Raw genomic sequence first — 26,076 nt, 5'->3', positions numbered from 1 at the left:
GCTCTATGCCATGCCTGCAGTCAGCAACAATAAAGCAGGGTCTTATTAAATTAACCTGCTAAGACACAGATCCTGCAGGGATTGTTCAGGAAACAGACAGATGGCACAAACAAGAGCCAGGAATAACTGCAATCCCCAATGTGAGAGACGGATCCTGCCTGGTGCTGTGTCCAGGAGGGAGGCAGGAGGGGGGGCAGGCAGCACCCTGTCCTGCAGAGCCAGGCTGAGGAGGTGGCAGAGGAGCAGCCCCAAGCTCTGGAGGGACTGAGGAGTCTGGAGCAACCTAGTGTGGGACCGCACTACCTCCCCACCCTGGTGTGGATGCTGCCTGGCTGCTGCTGCTGCCTCTCGCAGGGTGTCCACGCTGCAATCATCAGCCAGTTCGCTGTTGTGACTCACCGTGTCTACCCGAGCTATAAACCGGATTTTTCTCACCAGGAAGCCCGCATCAGGCTGCGAGCAAAGGCGGCTGGGTAGATCCGCAGCAGGGCTAGCCTGGATTTCACCTCTGGCTGGGCACATCATTTGCGTAAATACATGCAAAACCAGCTTAAAACCCAGTGTCATTTCTTCTCCGCCCCTTCCAGCAGTTTTGCTAATCCACTTATTGTGCTTTATGGTGTTCATCCTGTAAGCTGCAGGGTAGGGACTGACTCCTTGGGGCTCGTACGGCTGCCGGAGCACTGGGGGCTGCTCTCACATGCGGCTCTTTCAAGGAGGTCCTGTTGTACCAGTCACATAGACATAATGACAGCTTTCGATTTCGGCTCTGCCAGATGACAGTGAAATATGTCTTAGGGGTTGGATGTGTTCACCTGGCCCAGACTTCTAATTCTGGGCTGATTCAGGCAGTACAGCCTGCAGAGATACTTTTCTTCTTCACCAGCTTTTCCTGTCAATGTAGAGATGACTCAGAGGCAAATTTTGAGGCCTTTTCTCAGAAATTTCTTATTTCTATCATTTGTCAGCTTTTAGCCATTACTTTAGTAGCACCAAAAGGCATGCTGGCTCTTAAAATAGTTAAAGGACATTTTCCAAAGCAATTATTGATTCTGGGGTAGAAGCGGGGCTCACAAAACAAGGAGGTTATTTGGATTTCTGAGAGGAGAAGCATCTCTCTTTGCTCCCCAGCCACGGTACCTTGTCCCAGGAGCTGGTTGTTGCTGATGAGCAAGGGAAGATGCTGCTGCTACACCCGGCCATGCTCCCCAGGCAAAGCTTGTGGCTGTGATTGCAGTTTCCGGAGTCACCGGAGTGTCTGGGCAGCAATGAGTCCCTGCTCCGCGCAAGGATGCTGGTGATGCAGTGAGAACGCTGGTTTCACGGGTCGCTCCTCTTCCTATTTTCTCCAGAGATGGAGTTGTCTCCTCATTGCCCTTCACGGTCTGAGCTGATATAATCTGTTCTGCAGTGCCCGGGAATCGTCTCCAGCAGTCGCTCATCGTATTCATGTCGGGCTTGCGCTGAGCCACAGCTTGATGGTTCCCAAAAAGTGGCCCGTCCTCCATGTGCACGACATGATGCCAGCACAGCACGTTCTCCTTGGGCTTCTGAGAATTTCCTCAAAGGTGATGGGACAGGCCTGTCCTCAGACTCATCCTTGTCAAATCACCAACACATGTGACAGCCTCTCCCTAGAAATATATATACATGCATATTATAAAGTTTCTAACCAACATTGTTGTAGAGTAAAACTGAAAATACAGCTCCTTAAGGCTCAAAAGCCAGAAGGCAACAGTGAACACATAAACCAAACCTGTTGCTTTAAACCCCAAATGAAAATAAAGGAGGAAGGAAGGTAAATACACTGTCAAGATGTATTTTTAAGATTTGTGAAAATAAAGCAATTTTAAACTGATGTCTAACAGAAGAGTTCCCATTCACTTCCAAAATTCCCTGGGTTTCCCCTTTTTTATTATATTCCTGCAGTATTTGCAATTGAAGTGCTACAGAAATGTGCAAACCTGTACACGAAATGTGCTAGCAAAATGAAGCAGCCAACAATTAACTAGAGTGAGAATCTCTGCTTTATTCCCATTGCGGAGAAAACGAAAACATAAAATTCAGCCCAAACGGGAAATGGAGAAAATACTTTAATATGATGTTGATCTTAATAAGCAAAAACATTTCTTCTTTTTAATAAAGTACTTTTCACTTGACAATTTTCTCGTAGCAAGGTGACAAGTATTATCCCAAATTGTTAATTCCTCGGTGCAGACTCCAGCGCTGAGCTCATTAAAGCGTGCTGAATCCCCAGGCGGGAGCTGCCAGGTTGTGTGATGACCTGAGACCATTACAACCACGGTCCGGTGTCATCCCCAGCCCTGGGACAAACAGCGTCACTGAGACGGCTGAGCGCCTTGTCAATTTGGTGACATGGGGACATTTCTGCTGAAATACTGGTGCTTCTTGCCTGGGACAACCCGGTGCATCCCTCCTGGCTGGGATGGGATGTGCACACACACAAGTCAAGTCCTGGCAGAGCTCATGGTATGTGGAAGCTGTTTGTGAGGTGGGCAATGTCACTGTCACCAGCTGCTGGGGGGTGGCACATCCACATGGCACGGCTTCGCTCACCCATGGATGGCACTTGCTTTCCCACCCATCGCTTTTCCCCAGCACTGCTGAGGACACAGACACAGTACAGAATCACAGAATCACAGAATGGTTGGGGCTGGAAGGGACCTCCAGAGATCATCTAGCCCACCTCACCTGCTATAGCAGGCTCACCCAGAGCAGATCACACAGAAATGTGTCCAGCAATGTCACCAGAGAGTCCCCATGCCAGGCACACATCCTCGATGTGGGTCTCACGACTATCGAGGCAGGTCATGGGCTGAGATGCTTCTGGAGGAAATCAATGTGAAGCTGGAGGAAAAGGCTTTGCAGACAAGTGCGTCGGCAGAGCCGTGAGCAATGGCCAGCCAGGCAGCGCTTCTCCCCAGACTGCATTTACAACAAGCGAATAAAACTGTCTGCGAAGCGAGAACACAGCGAGCTCATTACGAGACACTTTATCAGCCTTCTTGGCAAAGGAGGCTGATGGTGCAAAGCTGTGTGTCCTCCACGCCTGAGCCTGTCAGCTCCCTTGGAGATGACACCTGGCTGCTTGGAGGCAATCCAGGCACCAGCGGGATGAACAATATTCAAGAAACTTTTGGACAACTCGTGGGGTGAATTTTGGGGTTGTCATATGCAGGGGCAGGAGTTGGACTCAGTGATCCATGTGGGTCCCTTCCAACTCAGAACATTCTATGAGGGACTTCGCACCACCCCAGGAAGGCGCAGCCTGGATAACGTGTGGCATCCGTCACCATCACCCAAGAGAGCTGAACCAGCAGACTTCAGAGGCTGGCTGCTCCAGGAGCCCAGCACGGGAGCCACAGGGTTACAGTGCTTGGCCAGGGAAGGTCCTTGGAGGAGAAAAACACTGAAACTGCTTAATTAGAGTATTCAAATTGGAGGAGGTTGCACCACAGTTAATTTCTCAACTTGAAAAAAAACCCCAGAATTACTATTTGCCAGCCAGCCAGGACCAGAAGCAGCGCGGGCTGTCAACAGCCTTGCTGGGGCTCCCTGTGCTGGGGAGGACTCCAGAGGTCTCTGCCGGAATTGCCTGCAGTCTTTAGTATTTTCTTCTGCAGTTTAAGAAATTGCTCAAATTCATTTTGTGGATAAAAGCTGGTGATCCAAACCCCAACTATATCTCTGCCTTCAGCAGCAAGGGGCTGCTGGCTGGTTTGGTTTTGCAGAACAGCGCTTTGGTATTTCAAAGAATTTCCTAATTTGTGCAGCCTGGAGAGGATCAAACCCATGGCTGGTGACAGCGAGCGTGGCTCTGACAGGGCCAAGACTCCACTGCCTCCTTCCATCCATGGCAGCATAGATGTCTCGGCATAAGCAGCCCCCGGGCGAGCCCGGCGGTGCCGGTGCCGGGGAGGGGATGCTCTTTCCTCTGCCTGTGCCATGGCAGAGCTGTAGGCAGGTCCAGTGTGGGGCTGTGGACCCAGGATACTGTGAGAAAAGTGCTGAGGCTCATCCCTGGGCTTGTCCTCATCCGTGGGCTGGCAGCTCTCCTTGATCTGGTCCATCTGCCACATCCCTTAGGCTTTTCTCATCTCCTGCTTTTTGCTTTTCTAATCTTTCCACCAATATTTAATCCCATGCCAAATTCTTCCCCATCCTCTTAAAATTCTACAAGTATCTTTTTTTTTTTTTTCTTTATTTTTAGCTTGTCTTTGTAATTGCAAAGCAAAGCATCTCGAATCCCTCTGTGTTTAATCTTCATACCTTGTACCATCACTATGTTCTGATCACTTAAACATAAGTTCTTTGTGTATTATGCCTGGTGACACAAATTTTTGCACGTTCCCTAGAAAGAAAATCATCCTCCATTAGCCAGTGCTTTGCGGTGAGTGAAAAGGGATGGCGCAGCAGGAGCAGAGGCAGCAGCTGAGGGTCCCCACCCTGTGCTGCACCTCAGAGCGGTGCTGGTGGCTGAGCTGAGCTGGGGTTTCTTTCCTGGCAAGAACCAGTTGCTCCTCAATGCCCGCGAGCAAAAGGCTTCGACATCCTCCATGAACGCTGCACCAGGTGAGGGCTGGTGTGCGGCTGGGCTGCTCGGCTCTGCGGGTCCCTGCCGCCCTCCCGCGGGCCAGGCGGCTGCCACTGTCCCTGGTGTCACCAGCCAAGTCTGAGCATGATGGCAAACGGGAGAAAAAAGCCGCTTCCTCGTACACAGAAACGTTGCACCAAGAGCAGAGAAAACTGATCTCTGGCTGCTGAGCCTTTCTAGCACTTTGTGCTGCTGAAAGGAATAATCAAGCCCAGCCCTGGAGAAGACAAAGATGGAAAGAAAATAAAAGCTCTCCCCATCAGGATGATTTCTGCCAGGGATTTGGGCCTTCCCTGGGGACCCCAGTGTGGGTTTTGGGAGAGGATGTGCTGGGGCCACTCTGGTTCCTGGGGCTGGTTCAGCAGCAGCTCCCAGGAGCATGGGACCCACAAGGATCCTGCAACACCACCAGCAGTTTGAAATCTGGATCTAACACTCCATTTTCTCAATGATTATCAGACAAAAGAAAAACACACACCAAAAAGGAGTCTGGGGTGGCTCCTCCTGCTCCCGGTAGCACAGCCTGAGCTGGCCCAGCCCCAGCTTCAGCTACTTGCAGTCCAGGGGACACACATTTTGGCAGGCAGCGCCCGGCCCCATCCTTGCCAAGCTGCCCCACAGTGGTGGGGAGAGCTGTGGCACTGCTGGGCACCTCTGAGCAGGGGTACAGGGGGACAACCATGTCCCCACGCTGGACCAGGGGAGTGGAGTTGTCACCCCAGCCCCAGGCGAGCACTGCTGGAGGGATGCTCCATCATTCGGTGTCCTGTAGAAGATGCAGGTCGATGAGGCTGGAGATGGGGAGAGGCAGAGGAGGAGCGATGCAGCTCGGGCTGGAGCAGCTCTCCCTCCCCACTCCTGCCTGTGTGCTGCAGCCCTGCGCCAAGACTGGCCGGGCTGGCTGGCTGGCAGTGGGCGTTCGTGACTCATTATCCCTGATCACCATCCGATGACACATTTACTGCCAGCAGGACGGGCCTCCTGCCAGCACAGCAGCCCCGGAGCCTGGCAGGAGGGTGTCTGGGCTCTGCCAGCAGCCATGCTGATAAAGACAGGCTGGGAGGTCCCCGGCTGCAGCCCTGGATGCACAACCCCATGTGTGCCCCGCTGGGTGGGTGATGGGGCAGACCAGGTCCCTCTGTCCTGGCTGCACGTGCCCCAATAGTCAGGGTGCGAGCACAGGGCTGGCTGCAGGTGCTGGACCTGTGCAGGCAGCACCTGGCAGGGTACGGGCAGGTTGGGGAGCCAGCCCAGCATCCTCACCTCCCACAGCACCCACCCCGCTCGTCCCAGCATCCTGGCTCACGGTGCTGGGCCCACAACGACAAAATGCCTTTAAAACACTCTTTATTAAGCAAGAAATGTGACTCTGCTCCCCATGCCAAGCCCTAATACAGTGCAGACCTAAATAGAGCACTAATGCGAAAGCTTAAAGGATTTCCCATAATTGAGCGAAGCTGGCAGAGGGGCAAGAGCCTGGCGGGGGAACTGCAGCCCACCTCCCTCCCCAGCACGGGCCAGCCTCTGCCCAACACCGCTGCTCCAAATCCAGCTGCAGCTCCCACCCATGGACTGCATGACATGAGGAATTAAAAAGTCTCCCAAGACCTCATCCTGCCCAGCCTAGAGCCCCAATTCATGCTTGTTACCCTGTCCAAAATCCTCTTGATTAATGTAAGAGCAGAAGTCGGATTGCCATGTGTGAATTCCCGCCTCCCGAAGTCACCTCCATCTGGTGCAGGACCAGGCACATCCAGCTCCCAGAGCCCAAAGGATGCTCAGAGCAGGGGAGCTGCTGAGCCAGCACCTGCTCCCCCAGCACACTCCAACATCCAGGGCTGAGGAGACCACCAGCACCACATACCCCAGCAAATACACAGACGTATTTCTGCATTACTCATGCCTTGGTGCTGCCGTGCATCGGCTCTGAGAACAGCGCTGGTTTAATGTGCTGTGTCCCATGCCTCCTCACCAGCGCGGCAGAGTGTGACCCTCAGGCAGGCTCACCTTGCAGGTGGCCAGTGGCATTGACCCAGGCTTGTGTTTCTGCAGGGGAAATCAAACAGTATTTTTCTTCAATGGGAGTTTTTCAGAGGCTTTGCAAAGTACCTGCGAGCACCTTTGTTTTGGCGCAGGCACATGGGCACCGAAACACCCCCCAGCACCCCCCCGCACCCAGATGTGATTGCTGGGAGCTGCTCCCAGAGCCCTTCCAAGCACTGCAGGTGTGGGGGCAAAACAGAGCACTGGTGGGGCTGCAGGGTGAGCAGGGACGCCAGCGGGGACACCAGCGGGGACACAGCCACAAAGCCCTCTGCCAGCTGGAGTGAAGGACCTACAGGAGCTGCAGCAGAAACACCGCCATGGAGATCAGCTGAATTATGGTGGAGTAAAGCATTAAAGCAGAAGCTGCATCGATTACAAACACAGGCTTCGAGCGTGCGAGGGCTGCAGAGGGGAGGAAGGCAGCAGCTCCCTTGGGAAGGCGCAGATAACATTTACGAGCAGATAATTTACATGCACTGTGGAGCAAAGCAAAAATACCTCTGCGCAACCCAGCTGCAGCTCCAAAGAGATGAACAGTGCAGCAGCATCGGACCACGGGCTCCCGCCCGGCTGTGTGATCCTCGCTGCGGCAGCCAGCGCGGGTGTCGCAGTGCTGTCACCTCGGGGCTGGATTTACACCTGCTGATCCGGGGCAGCGGGAACAGCCAGGGACAGGACGGAGCGAGCTGCTGCTAAACGGACTGGTATGGCAGAGCCTCCCTGAAAAAGACAAAATGAGGAGGAAAGGGCAAAGGCATTTGCAGCAAACATCTTCCAGCTGAGCCAAGCCTGTCCAGGAGTCTGTCAGAGCTGGCTTGCTGGGCACTTGCTCCTCCAAGCCCATCCCCATGGCCTTCAGGTCTTTCCATCTCTGTGCAGGTCCTCTTGCCCACAGACATCCCAGAGAACTTCCAGGCCCTCCACGGGGATCATTTTTTTAGGATGTGCTGCCATTTTGGAGATGCACTGGAGGCAGGGTCGGACCTGGACTGGAAGGGGGACATTGGTCCATCATCTGCAACAAGAGGGGAAACAGGCGGTTCCTCATGCTGCCCCATGTGCTAACATGGCCCCTCCTGGGGAAGGTTAACCCACTGCTAGTGTTGGAGAGGGTATTTTAGATCCAACTCATCAGGGATTAGCCAAACATTTATTTCTCCAGTCTCCTTTTTCTCATAATAACTAGATCTACTTACCCAACACTAAGTCCAGATTGAATAAAAACTGGCTTTGGACAACAGAGGCCCATCTGAATACGGAACAAACCTTGAAAAGCAGATTTTTTCCCCCATGCTTCCCACTCAAGCTTCAATAGATGAAGAGTTAAATGGAGATTCTTATTAAACTTGGCTTTCCTGCACAAATGTGCCCCAGTGGAGAGGGAGATAAGCTGGGTGCTGTAATCCAAATGACACATGCCATAAACACAGTATTCTGCACAGTTCACTCAGATTCTTTAATCCAACTTCACCTATGAAGCGGTTTGCAGCAGCTCCTCCTGTGGCTTCTGCAAAGGGGCCCCAGGTGAAATCCCACATCCCTGGCACAGGGAGGCTGTTCAGCCTTGAAACACAATTTAAAGGCCACCCTAGAATTTCAGCATTAGCGCGGGACTCCTATCCCCACGTGAGATGGTTCTCCCGAGTGGAGCTGGTGTCTCCAAGCAGCCAAGGCTCAGCCCTTCCCACGGCTCTGAGGAAAGCATCCCCAGCAAGCCCCGGTCCCTTCCTGCAGAGAAAGCGAACCAGAGGAAAGGTGGCAATAAAAACTTGTGACTAACGATTCAGGAAGGATCCCATCCTTCCACAACATGCGATGCTTAGAAAACTTTCAGTTCTCCCTCCTTTTTTTGGCTTTAAAACCAATTCAGACCTTTAATTGTGCCATCAGATGAGGCAGGAGTCATTTATAGAAAAAAGCCCTAAGTGGCCTTGACACACAAATGGAGTCAATTAACCTACAAGTCAGGGAAAGAGGTTGATGAAAAAGGAGCAGTTATATAATTTGTTCTGGGCTTGTTCTGCCTTTTCTCAAAGTCAAGGGCTTGTCCTACTAAGGGCGATGGGGAAGAGCTGCATCTGCAAAGCCTCCGTGCCGCACCACTCCTGGCGCCAAGCCGTGCTAGCGGCCCTGAATCCCCTGAAATACTTCAATTTTAGAACTCCTAATTCCCCCCCCGGGGTCAGATTCTCAAACTCCTTTGGGCAAACATCCGATGATCCCTCTTGTGCCGTGTTCCTCTCCTGCGTGTTGGTGTCAAACCCCTCGTTGCACCATCTGGGCTCACCCTCGGTGTCCCGTGTGACGGCAGCCTGGGTGCCGAGGCCAGATCACCACGCAGATGTTGGCAGAGTTAAGTTACTCGCATCTTCAGGGGCTTCCCGACGTTGTCTTCTGGTGCCCACGAGATGAGCGACGCTGCAGCCCAGCATGGCCACACTGCCCGTCCTGCAAAAACCAGGCTCCCCGACTTGGTGCCTCCAGCCGGACCCAGCATGTGTGGAGACCAGCCAGCACAAGCTAAAGCTTTCAGGGAGCAAGCGCTGATCTCAAGCCCGTTTAGGGGTAAAAGCCTCCTTTTACGGCAAAGCTGTTGGTGTGCAGGCAGTGACCAACGCGCCATCGCTACCGAGCAATTTTCTTACTTTTAGATCTATCCAACGTTAAAGAAAGGACAAATAAGCTCAGCAAGAAGCAATTTTCTCTGGCAGAAGTCTAGACCAAGCTTAGCTGTGGTTGCTCTGGGCTGCGGTGAGAGGCGTCCCCAGCAAAGCAGCCCAGGGATGAGCTGGGCTTGGAGAGCTGGGGAATGGGGGCGCTGCCACAGGAGCTTACTGGTGTATTACTGCACCGGGAGGTTCAAAACGGTATCTGACACAAATGCTGAAAGAGAAAAATTAACACACACATCACTGTGCTACAAAAGCTGCAGGCCTTTGAACGATATTCAATTTATTCTTCATGGTTATCTGCAAATGCACAGCTCTGATCTCCTCTCTAATCACATCACAGACAGGGTCAGAAAGGAGGCATGGAAAAATACAAACCAAGCAAACCACATCACGTGTGTCTCCGAAGGTCTAAGGCACAAGAGAGACCAAAAGGCAGCATCTGGAAAGTTTTACTTTTTATTTTTCTAAAATACAAATGTCTTTCTTGTGTTAGTAACTTTAATATGATAGGCCAAATGCATCCAATAAAAAGGAAGCACTGGCTACAGAATTCAAAATACTGAAGGTACTTTCTGGAAAGAAATTTATTCTGTTGTTCTACACTTTAGATATAACACGGAATCAAATTCATTAGTTATTATTTTTTACATCAGAACCTTTAAAGATCAGGACTAATGAACTGGAACTTGAAAAGTTTTGAAAGTAAACTCCTATTAATGTGTAGATATGGATCCATAAAAAACATAACCAAGAATTTTATACACTTTATTAAAAGATCAAAAAATAAACAATAACAATATAGAAGTAACATACTAAAATGAGTCGCATTATGCACATTTCTAAAGCACGTACAAGCACTACAGCAATATAACGTGGCAAAAAGAAAAATAAATTCAAAGCGTACACCCTGTTGGTAGCAGTTGAGGGAATGAACTATCGTGTCATGGAACTGAAATATTGCATGAGCCTACGCCTGTCCGGATCCAATGGCATTTTAATTTCTTACAATTCCACAGGGCTAACTGTAATTGTTTGTATTTATTTCCTAAACTAAACCATTAAATCGATACCTAATGTTTCCCTTACTTTGTTTTACCAGAGATGCCTATGAAAAGAATGTGCTTCAAAAATCTACTTTACACAGTACAGTATTTTTAGATATTTAAATTAAAAATTAACAATTTAGGAGAACATTCTCTCGTTGATTTTAGTGATTGACTAAAATACAATTCTCTTTTCATTTAAAAAAAATAGTGATCTGTTGTCAGGTGATACAATAAGGAGTGTGGGGAGTGTCGGTTTGTGTTCGTGATTCAAAATAAAAATACAATTAAAACAAAGTTAATTGAAAAGAAAAAAAACCCAAACATAATCCGATCTAAGAATGGTCTTATCATCCCCTCATCTGCTAGGATACAAAAGCCATGGCAACAAAATCATTTGGCTTCCACCACTATCAAATAGCATCTGTGTACAGTAATAAAGAACTGGAACCTTGTAATTCGGTGTCAGGTAATTCTCTCTGTTGTGTGTTTGGAAAAAATAACTGAATTTTATTTAATAGTTGTGTTATTTTTGCATGTTTAAATATCTCATTTGAGAGCCATCTAGAGTTATTTTTCATGATAGAGGATGTCAGTAAAGATCACTAGCAAAGATTTTAGCAGTGTTGTCAGGACCATGCTCAGAACCCAACAAAAAGAAGTTTGACCGGCTACAATTCGTTTCACATAGTGCAAAGTATTTTCTCCCATAATCCTATAAATGAGAAAGAGCTTGATTACAAAAACTGATTAGGGCCCAGGGATGCCTTAATAGCACGGTGGCTAGAATTAACTGATCATTTTGGATTAAAATCCAGGTTATTGTCACAGAGGCAGGGAGCATCTTATTTTTCCCAGTTTTTAAAGATACTGGGACCATATGATTCAGCAAAGCACCTGCTTAAACAAACCCCGCGGTGCCCCAAGGGCTGCCGGGGCACTTGCTGGCACCGCAAGGAGATGGAACCCTGCGAGATGCCAGCAGCGCTGCCTGAAGGGCAGGTGGCGGTGACACCCCGGAGCGGGCAGGAAAGGGAGACGGTGACATCAGGTGCCACCACCCACCGCTTCTGCTCGGGGGTGCAGATGGGAGCAGCCTTGCAAAATCAGCGATCTTTCCAAACTAAATCTGGGTCTTAGGTTTTGAAAAACAAAACAAGCAGCAAAAAAACAAAACACCACCACAAAAACTTGTTCCGATCAAAAATAAACAGGTCAGCACAGGCACTTCAGCTTCTCCAAACTCGCCGGTACTGCTGAGCCCGGGCAGTGTCACCAGTGCTGTGGGGAGGGACACGGGAGGCTGGGGGACCACGGCTGTGCTCTCCTCTGACGGCAGCTCCACGGGGCTTGTTAACCCCAGGGAGAAGCACCACACCGCTGCCATCAGCCTCCACCTCCCCGCCACAACCTCTGTCCCTCTCCAATGACCACCACAGCTGTCGCACAGCAGAAGAAAGAAGCCTAAAACAACCCAACACCAACCCCATCCATCCACTGCTTGCCAGCCCCTTCCATTTTGCTGCCTTGCCCCAAAAGCATAAAACAAAATTTACAAAACCAGCATGATGTGACATTTCAAATTCCCTCTGGGATCTCACACACTCGCTGCAGTGACAGTCACCTCCAACAGATAAACACTTCCAGCTAGAAATAGGATTAGGTGCTATGAAAAATGTGTGTACGTTGCCATGGACCTCTGGGTCCTAATAGGATTCACCGAGAACACAACCTATCAGAAACGTGACCTAGGGCATGTTTGAAAATGTAGGCCGATTAAAAAAAGGAAGAAAAGGCGATTCAAATCTTTGCTAGTGACCTTACTAATTAATTAAGCACTGTTTCCCATTTCTCCGTGCTGCAGGTTGGAGCTGACCTGTTCTCAGTCTGCTGTATAAGAAGCTATGGCAAACTACAAAGCTTTTACAACAGCAAAGCAACATCATGCTTTCAGATAAGTTTTATAGCAAAAAACTCCTCCTTTTCAAAGCCTTAGTAATACCTATCTCTTTTACAAACTTTTCCTGTATTATTACAGACTTTTTATATTCAAAATAAGTTCCAAGGATTTCTTTCGTGGACTATGTACATAAGTGCAAAAAAGGTGTGTCTCACACATTCGTACACTAACTGAATCAGTTTAACTGCAGCATATTTGTATCTTCAACACTGTTACGGGGTCATTCCACAATATTTTTGTTTCTTATGTACAGTTTTTGCTAATATAAATTAGTATTAAAATAGTTCTATGCTTAATTATTTAGCCCTGATCAAAATGTAACTGCGTGAGTGCTCGATTTCTGGAGAAAATTGCAGGCAGAGCTACAGTACTGAAACGGCTTAATTCTGAATTCCCACCGTGTGAATAAACGTGAAATGAAAGCAAGACCGGTCGCTATGTCGTAAATACAGGCTGTCGTGTTTTCGGAGTGAAAATACTGTGGAATAACCCTTGCCACACAACAATTTCTACAAGCTATAAAACCTGACTCTAAATCCATGTGTTGTAAACTTCTTGACTGAAAAAGTGACGTTAAAGACACAAATTCAGCGTTCACATGGGACTTTGGGATTTTAAAAATATTCAATCATATCTTTATCTGACAGTATCGAACTGTACCTTTAACAAGCTCATACTGTTACACATCACTTTTAATTTACATGTGAAAATTTCACAAATAATGTATACAAAGGTAGCCATGTTGTAGTTTTGTTGCCATAGCAACAACAACTTAATATAATTAGTTAACAATGAATCTATCATTGTAGGAGTTACAAAGTTAATTTGTTCTTAAACTGTAAACTATACAAACTAGTTATGGACTGTATTCTATACCTTACCATGCTTCAGTGTTGGCTTAGAATATAACTAAATGGGCTGAATACATGTATTAAAAACTTTAAACTTTCTCTAACTCTCCTTCAAAATTAAATTCATTAGTTACTAAAGATATCAAAAAAAGCAATAATGAAAACCTTAAAAACTAATGGTAGAGAAATGAAAATATATGACATGAATTAATGTGTTGTAGCCTAGGAACAATGCGTTGTAGCTATATTTACATTTGGATTAGGCTATCAACTTTTTTCTTTAAAAGTTATTACAGTCTTTAACATACAGTATATACTCTAAGGCCTTCAACAGGCACATGGTAAAATCAGGTCAATATCAAACTAAATCCATTCAACAGGAATGGGAAATTAAGATTTTCCTCATAAATTTCACCTTTTGTTTGTTTTTCCTCCTCAATTGTCATGTCTGTGAAATGTACAAGGGATAAACAAAACGAGGACTCCAGTTTCTCAATCCGTCTGTACCGCCCGTCCTAGAGCCCGTCTGTTCGTCCTCTCCTGTCCGGCCGCATCCACCGGCCGCGTCCCCGTCTCCATCGCCACCTCCGGCACGGGTCCGGTCCAGCGTGGGTCCGGTCCAGCGCGGGCGGGATGCGGCAGGATCCCCCGCGGGATGCCGGTGCGGTTGGGGACCAGCCCGGCGATGCCGGGTTCGGGAACACTCCAAGCGCAGTGCGAGATGGACGGGGGTGGCAGAGAGCAAAAACCAACCCAAAACAACCAAAAAAAAAGCGCTTTGGGGTGTTGGGGAAGGGGCCGGCGTGGGCTGCCCAGGGAGGTAACGGTTTCCAGAACACCGCGATGCAGAAATACACAGTCAAAAAAACTCATCGGCTAGAGATCTCCAACTAAAAAACACGACTGATTGCGAAATCATGTTCCAAATTACTAAAACCACTGTATTTAACAAAAATAATCTTAATAGTTTTACGAATCCATTTTATTTTAAATCCCTCTTTTATTGTCTGCTTATGTTACAGTTTAGTAGTAGTACTTTTTATTGAAACTACTAACAACCTTTTTTTTGTGAAAATGATCAATCTCAGCTTTCATTTTCCCTCTGCATGACCCGTTTTATCCAAGTTTCAGCATTTCTTGCATATTGTTTGCATAAGGCTGAGAGAAATGGACAAAGAGAAATAACTTTGGATAAATAAAAAATATAGGTTCATGGAAAGTCGGAAGCTTATAAAAATGTCACTAAAATTATATTGATTTAAACAAACTTACATACATCTCTTGTCAAATAAAGGATGATATTCATGCTTTTATGACATTTGTTTAGAGTCACTAACTAGCTTGGTGACTTTGTAATATTCTATTTAGGAAATTTATAGTCTGGCGACTGGTTTTTTTTTTCTTTCTTGAACAAAGAAAATTAGAGCAAGTCATTGCACAACTAGTTTAAATAGTGCTACCTCAAAATGGCATTTTTGCCAAGATTGTTTTGAATTTGGTGAAGTTTAGTGCTTCAAGCTTTTCTTTCCTTAAACGCATTTACAAATTAACTCTAAATTTGCCAGCAATATAAAAACTGTTGTGGCACCTAATATAACTACCCTGAACATCCCTCATTGGACCTCTTTAATAAAAAATAATCCTTAAATGCTTTGTATTTTTTCAGTGCTTTAAATGTGACATGAAAACAGCTGTATTCTAGGTTTACATTCTATGCACATCTATGCCAGATGTTTAAGTCGATAAATAAAATAGGAGGTTACATCAAAGTGTCAAGATATACAAAAATCCATTTAGCACTGAAAAAATTCCAACCTCCTTGAACTCATAAAGCCATACAAGCTTGAATGCATCCTTTCTGGCTTAAGAAGATCAGCTCTGTTCTTTGTTGAGGCACTGGCACAGGTTGTGCAAAACCCATTTTTTGATACACAAATAATTTCAAACAGGAAGTACTCAAATCCACTTTTTCCACTAACAACGTTATGGTTTTGGGAAACAGAAACTCAGTGGTGAAAAAAAAAACAGGTATGCGGTTGCCAATATAAATGAGAGACACTGATTACAGGCAACGCTGCTGCTTGTGAACACCGACGGCTGGGCAACATCTATGGATGCGACTGGGGGCTCATGAAGGAGGGTCTTGGGGTGGAGATGTTTTTTCCCCCTCTCTCAGGGTTTGGTTCAAAGCCTGCTGAAATGAATGGAGAGATTCCTTTGGGCTCAAGGTCTTTTTAAGCTGGGCTCCACAAAGGTTCTTGTTAGGAATGAGTCTCCACGGGCAGACGGTCAGAGCGTGCGCTGGGACACACCAGTTGTGCCCTAACATGCCCCTCCATCACTTTTGGTCCATGGAGAAACACATCTAGCAAACTATCTGTGGTCACACTGAAGGAGCTGGGGCAAGGAGAGCCTTGAACCAAGATAAGGGACTTGGAAAAGAAAATACAATCTGGTTATCAAAATTTGACACCCTACAGGAACACGGTGAGCTCGGGGCAGCCAGCCCTCCCGACACCGGGCGCTGGCCTCTTGCTCTCTTCCATAACGCCAATGACATTGTAAAGCTATGACAGGGATGAATTTGGTTGTATCCTCAACCAAAATGCATTCTGCAGCTAGATTGTTCAGCAATGCAGCGTAACGACAGGCTGGGCTCTCCAGGGTGCACAGGCTGGAAATTGTTCTATTCGTGCGTATGAAAAGGAGGTATCGAGAACTAGCCCTTGTTGTGTGGCAAACATTACTCTTGATCAAGTAGAAGGTGCCAAAGTATATCCACTGACCTACAGGAGCTCCGTTAAGATGAATGTTTATCTACGGTAGAAAGCTTATGCTGAGCTTTCTCCTGCTGTGTTACTGCTATGTTTGCTTTAGAGGGCCAGAGATCACAGGGAAAAAAAATCATCCACTTCTGGAAAATGGTAATTAAATAATCAGTGCACACTGACAAAATCTCAAGAGCCACATAACATTTCAAGCCGAAATGTTTCAATGTGCTTAGTGGGACAAGCCCCCAGACATGGTGTTACCCAACTTGGGCTAAGTCACACTGTGGGCCCCCTCCAGCTAACGGTGCCGTTTGCTCCTCTCCAACGCAGGGAGTCTTTGCCCAGCTGAAGCTGTCTCACTTTACCACCTTTCTTCTCTCTGTTTGACTGCACCATGAGAACAGCCAGAGATTGTGCGCCGTTTGCAGCTGAAAATGCACTTCAATGGCCAACAGAAGTGCAGAAATCCCTTGATGCTTACTGCTATCTGAGCAAAGCGTTCCTGCCCCTGACTGAGCGCGGGCTTCTGCGATATTGTGATGTTTTTTCCAAAAATTTCCAGAATTGAAAGGAATACCCTGAACTGGACTAAAATGACGGCTGTCCTTTCATAGCACACTATAGGAGATGCTATCTGAAGGCAAACTTTAAATGATAAAAGGAGCATTTAACACAAGCAACTTTAGCTGACATTAACAGCAAAATCCAGCAAAGGGCAGAACATTCCTGTGTCGTGTTTTTCAAGCACATAATTCCTGTTTCCCACAATAACATTTTTAGTAAAAAACAAACAAAACCCCATAAAACCTACAGTATATGAAAACTTAAGACATAACAATAATGAAAAAATGGTATTGAGTATACTTGATAATGATGTACACTTTAAAATCAATAGACTATGATGTAAACAAAACAGTAAGATAACACTTTAAAAACAAGACAAACATTTATCCATCGATAGTATACAGTAAACCAACAGTCCGCTGTGCAGATGCACTTATCAGGATGGTAGTCATAAAATGATTAAGTGTGTTAAAGTAAGGTGTTATAAAAGTCTATTATAATTTTCTACTTGTATATCTCATATAACAGAGCGCTGTTTGTTAATTGTTTCTATAGTGCTTTTTTTTTTTCCTTTTTTTTTTTTTCTTTTTTTTTTTTGACATTCCCATTGATCAGTTTTTGGTTAACATGTAGGCTGCAACAGGCTTACTGTAGAGGTGGTAGAGAACAATAGAGGGAAGTGGGGATATATACAGAAAGGCCATGCGCAGCTTCCCACCAAGAAGTCCTGGTGCTCCATGATTTTACTGTTCAGAATTTCAACATAGTCTGCTGCAGGCAAAAGAAAAAACAAACAAACAAAGTGAGAAGTTCAAGAAATATCTATATCCCAATAAACGTCATTACAATAAGATAAATCTGCATCCTCACTGCGTTGGCCAAGAGGTCGACACTACTATGTTGCAAAGAGAAAACATTTTATTCCTTTAATTTTCTGATGTAGGATAAAATTGCTAATAACACATGTGGCGTCCTGTTTAATCTGCACTTAGGGCTTTCCATTTCCAATGTGCTTCACACACACTGACAAGACAATTAGTGAACGAGGGAGGTGGGCAAAAATCACTCATTTTTGACAGGACAGCAGGTGGAGTGACTAAGCAGAGGGTCAAAGAAATATCTGACCACGATGGTTAGCTCAGGTTTCCTTTGGAGAGAGGCTGTCCTGGTTTTGTTAAAAACAAGTATCTCTTTCAGTGAATTTGCCTGTCAGCTAAAGCCTTCATATTAACTGCGTTTTCCTGGAGAACGAGACACATGTTTTGGTAAACCTAGCAATGGAATGCAAACTTATTGATAAGCACGGATGGACATCTCGCGAGAGGGGCGACGAGAAACAAGTGAGCAAGAAACTGACCAACTGTGTATAACATTCCATTCACGTGAATACTTCATATAAAATGGGAGATCACGAGGATCTCGTTCGCTTTCCCTTTTGCCCTTTTCCCTTCTGCTTATGGCCGACATTAGGAGAGGACCTTGCTAGTCGTCCCTGCAAACTGAGGCCTAGTGAGAGACTGAATCCAGCTCCGATTGGCTGCAGAGTCCAATCCAGGACTTCGGGTGCCGGCTCTGCAGTTGCTGAGACTTTCAAGATTGGTTTTGTATATTTTGTATTATTTTCTCTATTCTTATTAGTAGCATTAGTAAAACATCTTTAATTTTTTCCAACTCTCTTCACTCTGTCCTTCTTTTCCTCCCAATTGCCTCTCCTGAGTGGGAAGGGGGGAGAGGGAGGGGGAAGTGGGGGCGGGGAGAGGGGGTTAACAATACATCTGCCAGGGTTTTATTGTCACCCCGCAATCTTAACCCTCAACAGAGGCACACATAGTCACTTTAACATCTGATCCTAAAGGAGCCACGAGCCAAAGACAAAGCAGGTGCAGAGACAGAACACAGAGGCAGAAATCCTGCGCTCAGGCAACCCTCTCTTGGAGCAAACTGCCTCTCTTGGGATATACTTGTGAAAATCCTCCCCTGAAGGACCCAAGACTTGTCTCCTGCAGAGCCAGCCTGGCTACCAGGACCTCACCAACTGTGGAGGAAAAGAAAAAGATCTGCAAGAGCAGCAAAGGTTTCAGTTACCCAGGTCCCACTCATGGCATCTTTGGGAATCATCCCTCAGGTCCCCCAAGGACCTTGTTGGGCAGAGCACCTGAGCACACACACAATTTCAGGTGCTTGAGCAGCAGCATGAAACGATGTGTCCTCAAGAGATCTGCTGGCCTTAAGTTTATGCGCGGACAGAGAGCGTAACAACCCAGAATGGGATCAAAACACATGCTGCTGCATGGAAATGGTCACTGGTCTGTGAGCACTGGGGACACTGAGGGACAATGTTGCCCTTTTCTGCCAGTCTCCAGAGGTGGTTTACGTCCTGCAGTTGTGAGGTGTTAAGAGGACAAGCGGCAGAGCGGTGGCTCACACACGGGCTCAAGCTGCCCTCATGAAGAACAGGCTTTGTGTCTGACCCAGACCCCTTCCATGCCCAACAACCTGACCGCCAGGAAATCCCATCAAGTTCAATATGCTGACCTTCTTTCAAGCACAGTTTTTCATGGTCCTTAACAGCAAGGCCAGTGCTTTATTTGGACAGATTGTACTGTGCTCCCTACTTGCTAAATAAATACATTGCATGGAAGTTACTTGCTTAGTCTTAATCAATAGCTATAAACAGTGTGAGTTTAAGCACGTGCACATGTAAGTAAAAATAATTCAGAAACAAAATAAGTTTCCTGAAAGAAATGCTGAAAACAATCGCAAAGAGGTCAAGATTGAGGCTCTTCCCATTCAAATAATCTCCTTATCAGAAGGAACAGACTGTTCCAAAAGTGTTCTGAAAACGGGTTAACATGTCAGGTGTCACGTCTGTCTGTTGTTTGAGAGAGCAGTATGCTGTGTAACACACATTTTCACTAACAGGGACAGCTCAGTGTTCACCCCTGGACTAACAGGGGTCCACAGCCACAGTCAGCAGGACATTTATATACACAGTAGTTCATTTAGGTGAGCAGAGATAATGGCCACCACCAATATGAATAGCTTCTGTTGGTTGCTGAAGATGTAATTAGAGAATTGCTTGCCAAATTAATTTCAAGCATTTAAGTACTTGCCTGTCATACATGACCAAAGGGAGAAACAAGGTTGCATGTCTCTGTATGCTAAATGGCCTGTACTGGGAAAATCTAGTGACCTCATGTTAAATTGGCTGAACAGCTCTTTGTTCTCTTGGGGTACATAATACACTAATGAACTGACACCCTCAAGGGATTTTCTCTCATGAACATCAGCTAACATTCACAAATAAAAGCAATAGGAAAATGACACTGCTGCTATAGCTGTGAAATAACACTCTAAGTCAAAGAAAAGGACAAACTCCTCCATCATTCCCACTGAGAGAAACCCAGCAGCCTAGGGAAGTCCAGGATCTGCAGGCAGGGTGAAGGATATGTTGTTTGTGGTGTTAATCCTGGTCTCAAACACATACAAGGACCTCTGAAGAAACCCACCATGAGCCAAGCCCGCGCTGCAGCGGAACAGCAGATCTCTGCTCAGACTGCAGCAGCCTTGCAGATGCACAGCAGCTGACAACAACCCAATCCTGCTTACTCCAGAAAGGAAATAGTGCCACTAACAGCAAAAGAGAAGTTGCACCCTTCCAGCTGACTCGCTACCAGAGTGGTCTTTGCCATCGATAGCGCAAATCCCTGAGGCGTCTGCAGGCAGCTGGGAACCGTGCAGAGCAGGAGTAACCTGTAAACAGACTCTGGGGAACGCAAGAAGGGAGGCTACGAACATCGTAAACCAGATTTTTTTAGACGCAAGGAAACACTGGTTATATGCCAGAGGGTTGGTCCGTATCTGTGCTGAATTTCTTTTGAGCTGGCAGAGCATGAAGCCACTGGCGTGCTGCAGGCTTGGTCCCTCTGCCCAAGCCAGCCCCCCTTTTGAGGGACACAGTGCACTTGTACAAAGCAATCCGCTGTAAAGAGAAATACCGAAAATGAACTTACTGTTCTATCGGGAACTTCTACATCTGTGAAACAAACATGCTGCTACTCAGTTCATCTACTGATAACTGGGATATCTACAGAGAGAAAAAATAAAACAAAAAAAAAAGAAGAACACAACACATTAAAACATTGTCTTGAGATCAGGCCGCTCATTTTGTCTTCAGTATCAGTGTCTTATAAAACAGGAGCCATTCCCAAGAGGTCTTATTTTGCCACACATGGAGTACGACACAGCCGCATCAATACTGATGCCTTGTGGAGTACATGGTGATAGTACTGGGATTTTAACTCCATAGACTACAAGTAAGACAGAAATGCCCTGACACTATCTGGCTGAAACAGGACTCATACAGCCACAGAGCAACGCTGCACAGGAATTTCTGCTTTTTTCTCCTGATCAATACGAGTATGAGTAAGACCTGCTCTACCTGAAAATAACAACAAAGCACACAAAGACTAGCAATCCCTACTGGGAGCAGTAAAACTCTGCCTACGACTTATGCAGGCAAAACTTCTACTGAAAGCCCCATGACCTCATACTACATAAGACCAGAGGATGCCCCCCTGAGATACTACTGACATTTGGCATGGCTAGCAGCCTCCTAAAGAACAAAGTGACAACCCATTTTCTTCCTGATAGCTCTAAATCTGAGAGCATGACAAGTAAAAATGCTAAAATTAGTACTAGGGAAAAAAAACCAAAGTGTTTGAAATATCTCTGGTCTAACTGGGAAAAGTTGTGGCACACCAAATTATCAGGAAGCATCACTAGGACAGGTTGTGCATATACAGTTCAGGACTGGTGCGGAAGCAGCCATCACAACTCAGTATTTTCAGAGGAAAGTTTTGAAGAGAATTATGGCTCGGCAGACATGCATGAAATCCTGTACACTTATGGCAGTGCTACAACGGCACGTACTGCACATCCAGAGTCATTTCTGTAGGGATGGGTGACATGCTACTCATGTAAATAAGCTTCAGACTTCATAATGTTGCCCCCTGATTTTCTGGGTTTCGATTGGTTTTTGGGGTTTTGTTTTTTAGAGTCCAATCTTGCAACGAGGGGAGGCTGCTGTTTTCACTTCCACTTTCCAGCCCAGAGAGGACATGCCAAAATACCACAGGGAAGGATGCTCAGGGTGGTATTTCTGCTTGAGACTGAAAGCAGAAGTGCTGCAGGTCTTGCGCAACGGTGTGGTTGGGAGTTTTACAGCCTGGTTTTTCAGGATCTTGGGGGGATGTTATTTTTGGAGAAGCACCTGCACCCCTGCTAATCGCCCATCCCTACGCTCCAGCCAGGCTCGCTGCCCATCCCGCACACGGCAGGACCAGCCGGTGCCCCCTCACCAATCCCCAGACACACACACACACACACACACACACACACACGCTGCCTCCTGCACCGAGCCGAGCGGGTCAGGAAGGCGCTCGGCCCCGTGCAGGATCCGGCCCTCGCCCGGTCCTCGAGATCGGAACACGTGAAAGAAAGCCATTGAAAGGGCCAAACCTGATTGGCGGTAGCTGTTGCAGCGAAGGGGACGCTGGTGGCAGGAGTTGTTGCTGCAGACACAGTGGTGGGCGTAGCACCGTGCATCATGGGCACTTTCGGAAGGGAACCATGGAAGCGACATACGGGAGGGTGGAGCGTATATATATATTTTGTTTGTTTGTTTGTTTGTATTTTTTAATGTAACCATGGCAACATGTGGTGGATTTGGGGGCGTGGCAGGAATCACAGCAACAAGCCATGTGACATCATCATGAAGGACACATCGGGGCGCAGCATGCAATCACAGTGCAAAGCAAGACAGCGTTGGGAAAAAAATAAACAAGAGAGAAGGGGAAAAGCCAATTACAATTATAATTAAGGAAAAAACCAAAACATTCTCAACACTTAGTACATTTATAAGCAGAACAATGATGTATTAGACTCTGAGGGCCAAATTTCCAAAGGGGGGAGAGGGTGGGTGTGCTAGCAAAAGCCCACGTCAGCTCGCACCCATGGGGAGTTAGACACAGCCAGTGCACGTTCCTTTGGGTGGGGACATTTTGGCAAGCGCACCCTCCCACCCGCCTGGGAAAGCTTGTCCCCTTTCCTCCCCACCCCGTCCCCGCCAGCAACCAGAGGTACATGATGCACTTTGCAGTGGCCACTGTGGCCCTTTCACTGGGTTTTTTCGCCTCTCTCTAGAGGGGACGATGTTTTGGCATGGGACAGAGCTGGAGGCATGGCAAACAAGCGGCTGGCAGCCCGAGCTCTCTACGTACAAATTCAGCGTGCTTCCTTTCCACCCTAATTCTAGAGGATTTGGCAAAATTCCCCTCCTGTGGGGTGGTGGGGGGATGGAGAGTGGAGGGGGCTGAGAGAGAAAAATACATGAATGCATCCAAACAGCTACAATTTGCAGGAAGAGCATCCGAAAGGACAACACGGCAGCAGGGAGCTCGGCAGCCTCCTGAAGCTGTGCGTTCCGCAGAGCACAGCGCTGGAGGGGATGCTCCGTGGTGCACATGGGCATCCCTCAAACCCAGGGGGTTTGCAGGACCAGGAAGCAATGGAGAGGCCTGGCTGTCCCTGCAAACATGCGGTGGGGAAGCAGACTTGCCTTCCCCTCCACCCCAGCAAACAGGCAGCCCCAGCGGGCAGCACATGTCCCTGCAGGCTGAGCACGCTCCAGGACACTGGAGCATGTGGGCTGGGGTTTCCTACAGGCAGACGTGTGTTTGAAGGGCTAAGCTCCCTATCAAGCAAGCAGCGGGTCCTCCCTGCACTACAGGGATGGGGAGGTTCGAGAGCAGAGTGCTTAGCCGCTCCTGCCAAAGCTTTCAGATCGGCTCTCCAAAAGCCTTGCACCCTCCCCGGGGCTCCTGCCTCTCTCCCTCTGCTTGAAGCAGGCAGCCACCTGAATGCTGGCAGTCTTGTCGAACCTTGGTTGGAGGATGAAAGCTCAGTTTTCAGCCACCCTGCTGCACTCAAAGACCTGCACAGGTTCCCAGTAAGACCCAGACTCTGAGCCTGAACGTACTGGATGCCTGCAGCAGCAGTGTGTACTCAGCCCTGTCCCCTCACCGTACCCCAGGTACACCAGCAGCAGCATCTCCCTACAGTTCCTGGTACCTGCACAGCTGACACTTCACTAAAGAGATCTTCAGCCTGCCCACAGTTTCAGCCCTGCTTCTCTCGCTGTACAAAACCGGCCTGCTCTGGCAGAAGGGCTGACCCCACCTGCATCCCTCCTTAGTGTCTTTATTCAACCAGTCTCCTAAATATATCCTCAGAAGGAAAATGAAAAATCCAAACTCTAATCCACCTGATGCCTGACACAAAAAAATAAATCAACAGGATCTTCCCCTTGGTATTTCCTTACGTTGCATGACTTTAACGGCTTGTAAAAACATTTAAAGTGACAAATCTTTGTCTCTGCAGCGGAACTAAATAGGGGTGGGAACACATCACATTGGATTCTCTTATTAGTCACATGAAACACCGCACAGAAATTAAAAGGGATGCAACCATTTAAGCCTCAGAGAAGACAGCGGATAGACAGTCACACCACTCAGCCACCCAGGTTCTCACTGACACATACTAACTTGCTGTCTCTTTCAGATTTGGAAAAGTTGAGAAGTTGTGTAGAAAAACCTACCAACGCTTGCAGTGGGTGTCATGCACAGAACTGACCCTGCACACCATGCATTGAAGCGTGGAAAGATGAACAAAAGGGATATTTCATTAGTGAAGCTTCAGTGTTAGAAATCACTTTAACTAAAAAGCAGGTATTCTCTTTGCAGCATTTAGTATTTAAGCACATGCAAACAGATTCTGAGTACTGGTACATAAATTGTTTAAAATCAGTTTTAAGAGATCATAGCAAACCAAATTAATTCTTCAATTCTCGGGTAGTAGAGAATATATTTCTTCTCCCACCCTGGCATTAAATTACATGATCTATCCTTGAAATCAAGGTTGTTAGGGGTTTTTTTGTATCAGTTGTGTTGATTTCTTTCTGATCATGTCAGCAGAAAACAAACTGCCCTTAGAGAAACATCACACTCATGTTAAAACTGACTTTCCAAAAGCAATTTACTCCTGCAAGCAGGGACTGGGATTCAAAGTCTCTAGTTTAAGCTGAAAGAGGCAGGTTTTTTTCCTGGACTTTCAACAATTGCAGTGATGATGCTGTTTTCAGTAGCCACCCTGACTTTCCCCGCCACGGCAACCCACGATGCTGATCTCTCAATAACTGAACGGGAGAAACTAAGAACAGCACCAGCTCACTTTCCCTCCCCACGGCGAGAGCTGCTCCGTGTCACTTCTCCGCTTCGGCTGCCAGAGCGCTGCGAAGCCCGAGACCAGATCTGCAGTCTGGCGCATAAGGGAAAATGAGGATGCGTAAAGTAAATTAATCAGAGATCTGTCCTCTGACTGGAAGTTTGCTGCTCTGCCCAGCATTAATGTCCTCAGATGAGAGCAGCTGCCAGCAAACAGACCTGTTACGCATCATCTCTGCACGTAATTTCATTGCCACGAGACAGGGCACAGCAGCCCAGCGAGAGTGTTGGGTAAAAGCTAATTTATGGTGCTGACATCAGAAATGCGTGTCCTTATGTCAACTGTGGCAACCTCGACCTCGAGGAAGAAGAGCATGAAGCCAGCTCAGGGCCTTGGCATTGACAAGGGTGTCAGCGTTTCCTGCAGAAGCATTTTGCTTGGCACCGAACAGAGTTCTGCTCAGCCCATCCCCTCCAGGAGCACTTTGCAGAGCACACAGGGGGAGGCTCCTACCCGAGTCCCTCCCTCCGTCTCTCCAAGCAAGACACCACTTCCCTGGAAGAACATCTTGGCAGCTGCTGAGCTCCGAGTGTCTCCAAGTGCTCTCAGAGCAGGAAAGCCAAAGGAGCTCAGGGTTTGGGTCTCAGCTCTCTGGAGCTCACACCTGAGACACAGTTTGGTTTCAGTATGGGACACTCTCTAAATCTTTTTCCCCTGACCCCAAGGGATGGCGAGACCAAGGTGCACGTCTACTACGTGTTCACCTGGCAGGGCCAGCCCAGAGGAACACCATCTATATTTTTGTAAATATCATCTGGCAAGTGAACACAGCATTAAACATTAAAAACACTGGGCATTCACTTTCTTTTAACGCTCTGCAATGATAATAATGACACTAAAAAAACAAGCTATCAACTTTGGAATATTTCTAATTCAGCCACTTACAACACTAAGCAGGTTTTGTTTTTCATTTGGTTGCAGTGAATAGAAGTTAATTGGCTAGTCAGCAGTCACATCTGCCACGTCAATATTTTGAGTCCTATATGAATTACTGAACTGCATCTTTCAATTTTACTCTGAGACCTTAAAGGTACAATAAAAGCTGTGAGCTAAATTGCTTTTAAAAAGCTTAGGCTATCATCCTGCTCCAAAGACAAGCAAGAGGGAAATATATGCCTTTAAAGAGGATTATGTAATTTGTATTTACTAAATATGAACCATTCCCTCTATCAACATCATGGCTGCTGGAATATGTAAGCCACTGACCTAGA

General features: G+C 47.1%; 1 protein-coding gene across 14 annotated transcripts in view; it reads right to left on the bottom strand.

Moving 5' to 3' along the window:
- Nucleotides 1-9,771: 9,771 nt before the first annotated feature.
- MBNL3 (muscleblind like splicing regulator 3) overlaps nucleotides 9,772-26,076 on the bottom strand; it is a 94,324-nt gene continuing 78,019 nt past the window's right edge. For 8 of the 14 annotated variants that reach the window (XM_065077631.1, XM_065077627.1, XM_065077630.1 and 5 more), the window contains 4 exons: nucleotides 24,180-24,215; nucleotides 22,043-22,137; nucleotides 20,536-20,609; nucleotides 9,772-17,293 (listed from right to left, as the gene is read on the bottom strand). In XM_065077631.1, the coding sequence (XP_064933703.1) occupies nucleotides 20,553-20,609; nucleotides 22,043-22,137; nucleotides 24,180-24,215 (188 nt within the window). In that variant the 3' untranslated portion in view covers nucleotides 9,772-17,293; nucleotides 20,536-20,552. The remainder of the gene's footprint in view (nucleotides 17,294-20,535; nucleotides 20,610-22,042; nucleotides 22,138-24,179; nucleotides 24,216-26,076) is intronic. The other 6 variants (XM_065077634.1, XM_065077635.1, XR_010475649.1 and 3 more) reach the window with 4 other exon arrangements.

This window comes from Columba livia, chromosome 12 (genome assembly GCF_036013475.1).
Source record: "Columba livia isolate bColLiv1 breed racing homer chromosome 12, bColLiv1.pat.W.v2, whole genome shotgun sequence".
NCBI lineage: Eukaryota > Metazoa > Chordata > Aves > Columbiformes > Columbidae > Columba > Columba livia.
Note: the sequence above shows the minus strand (reverse complement) of the source record. Positions and strands in the feature narration are given on the sequence as shown.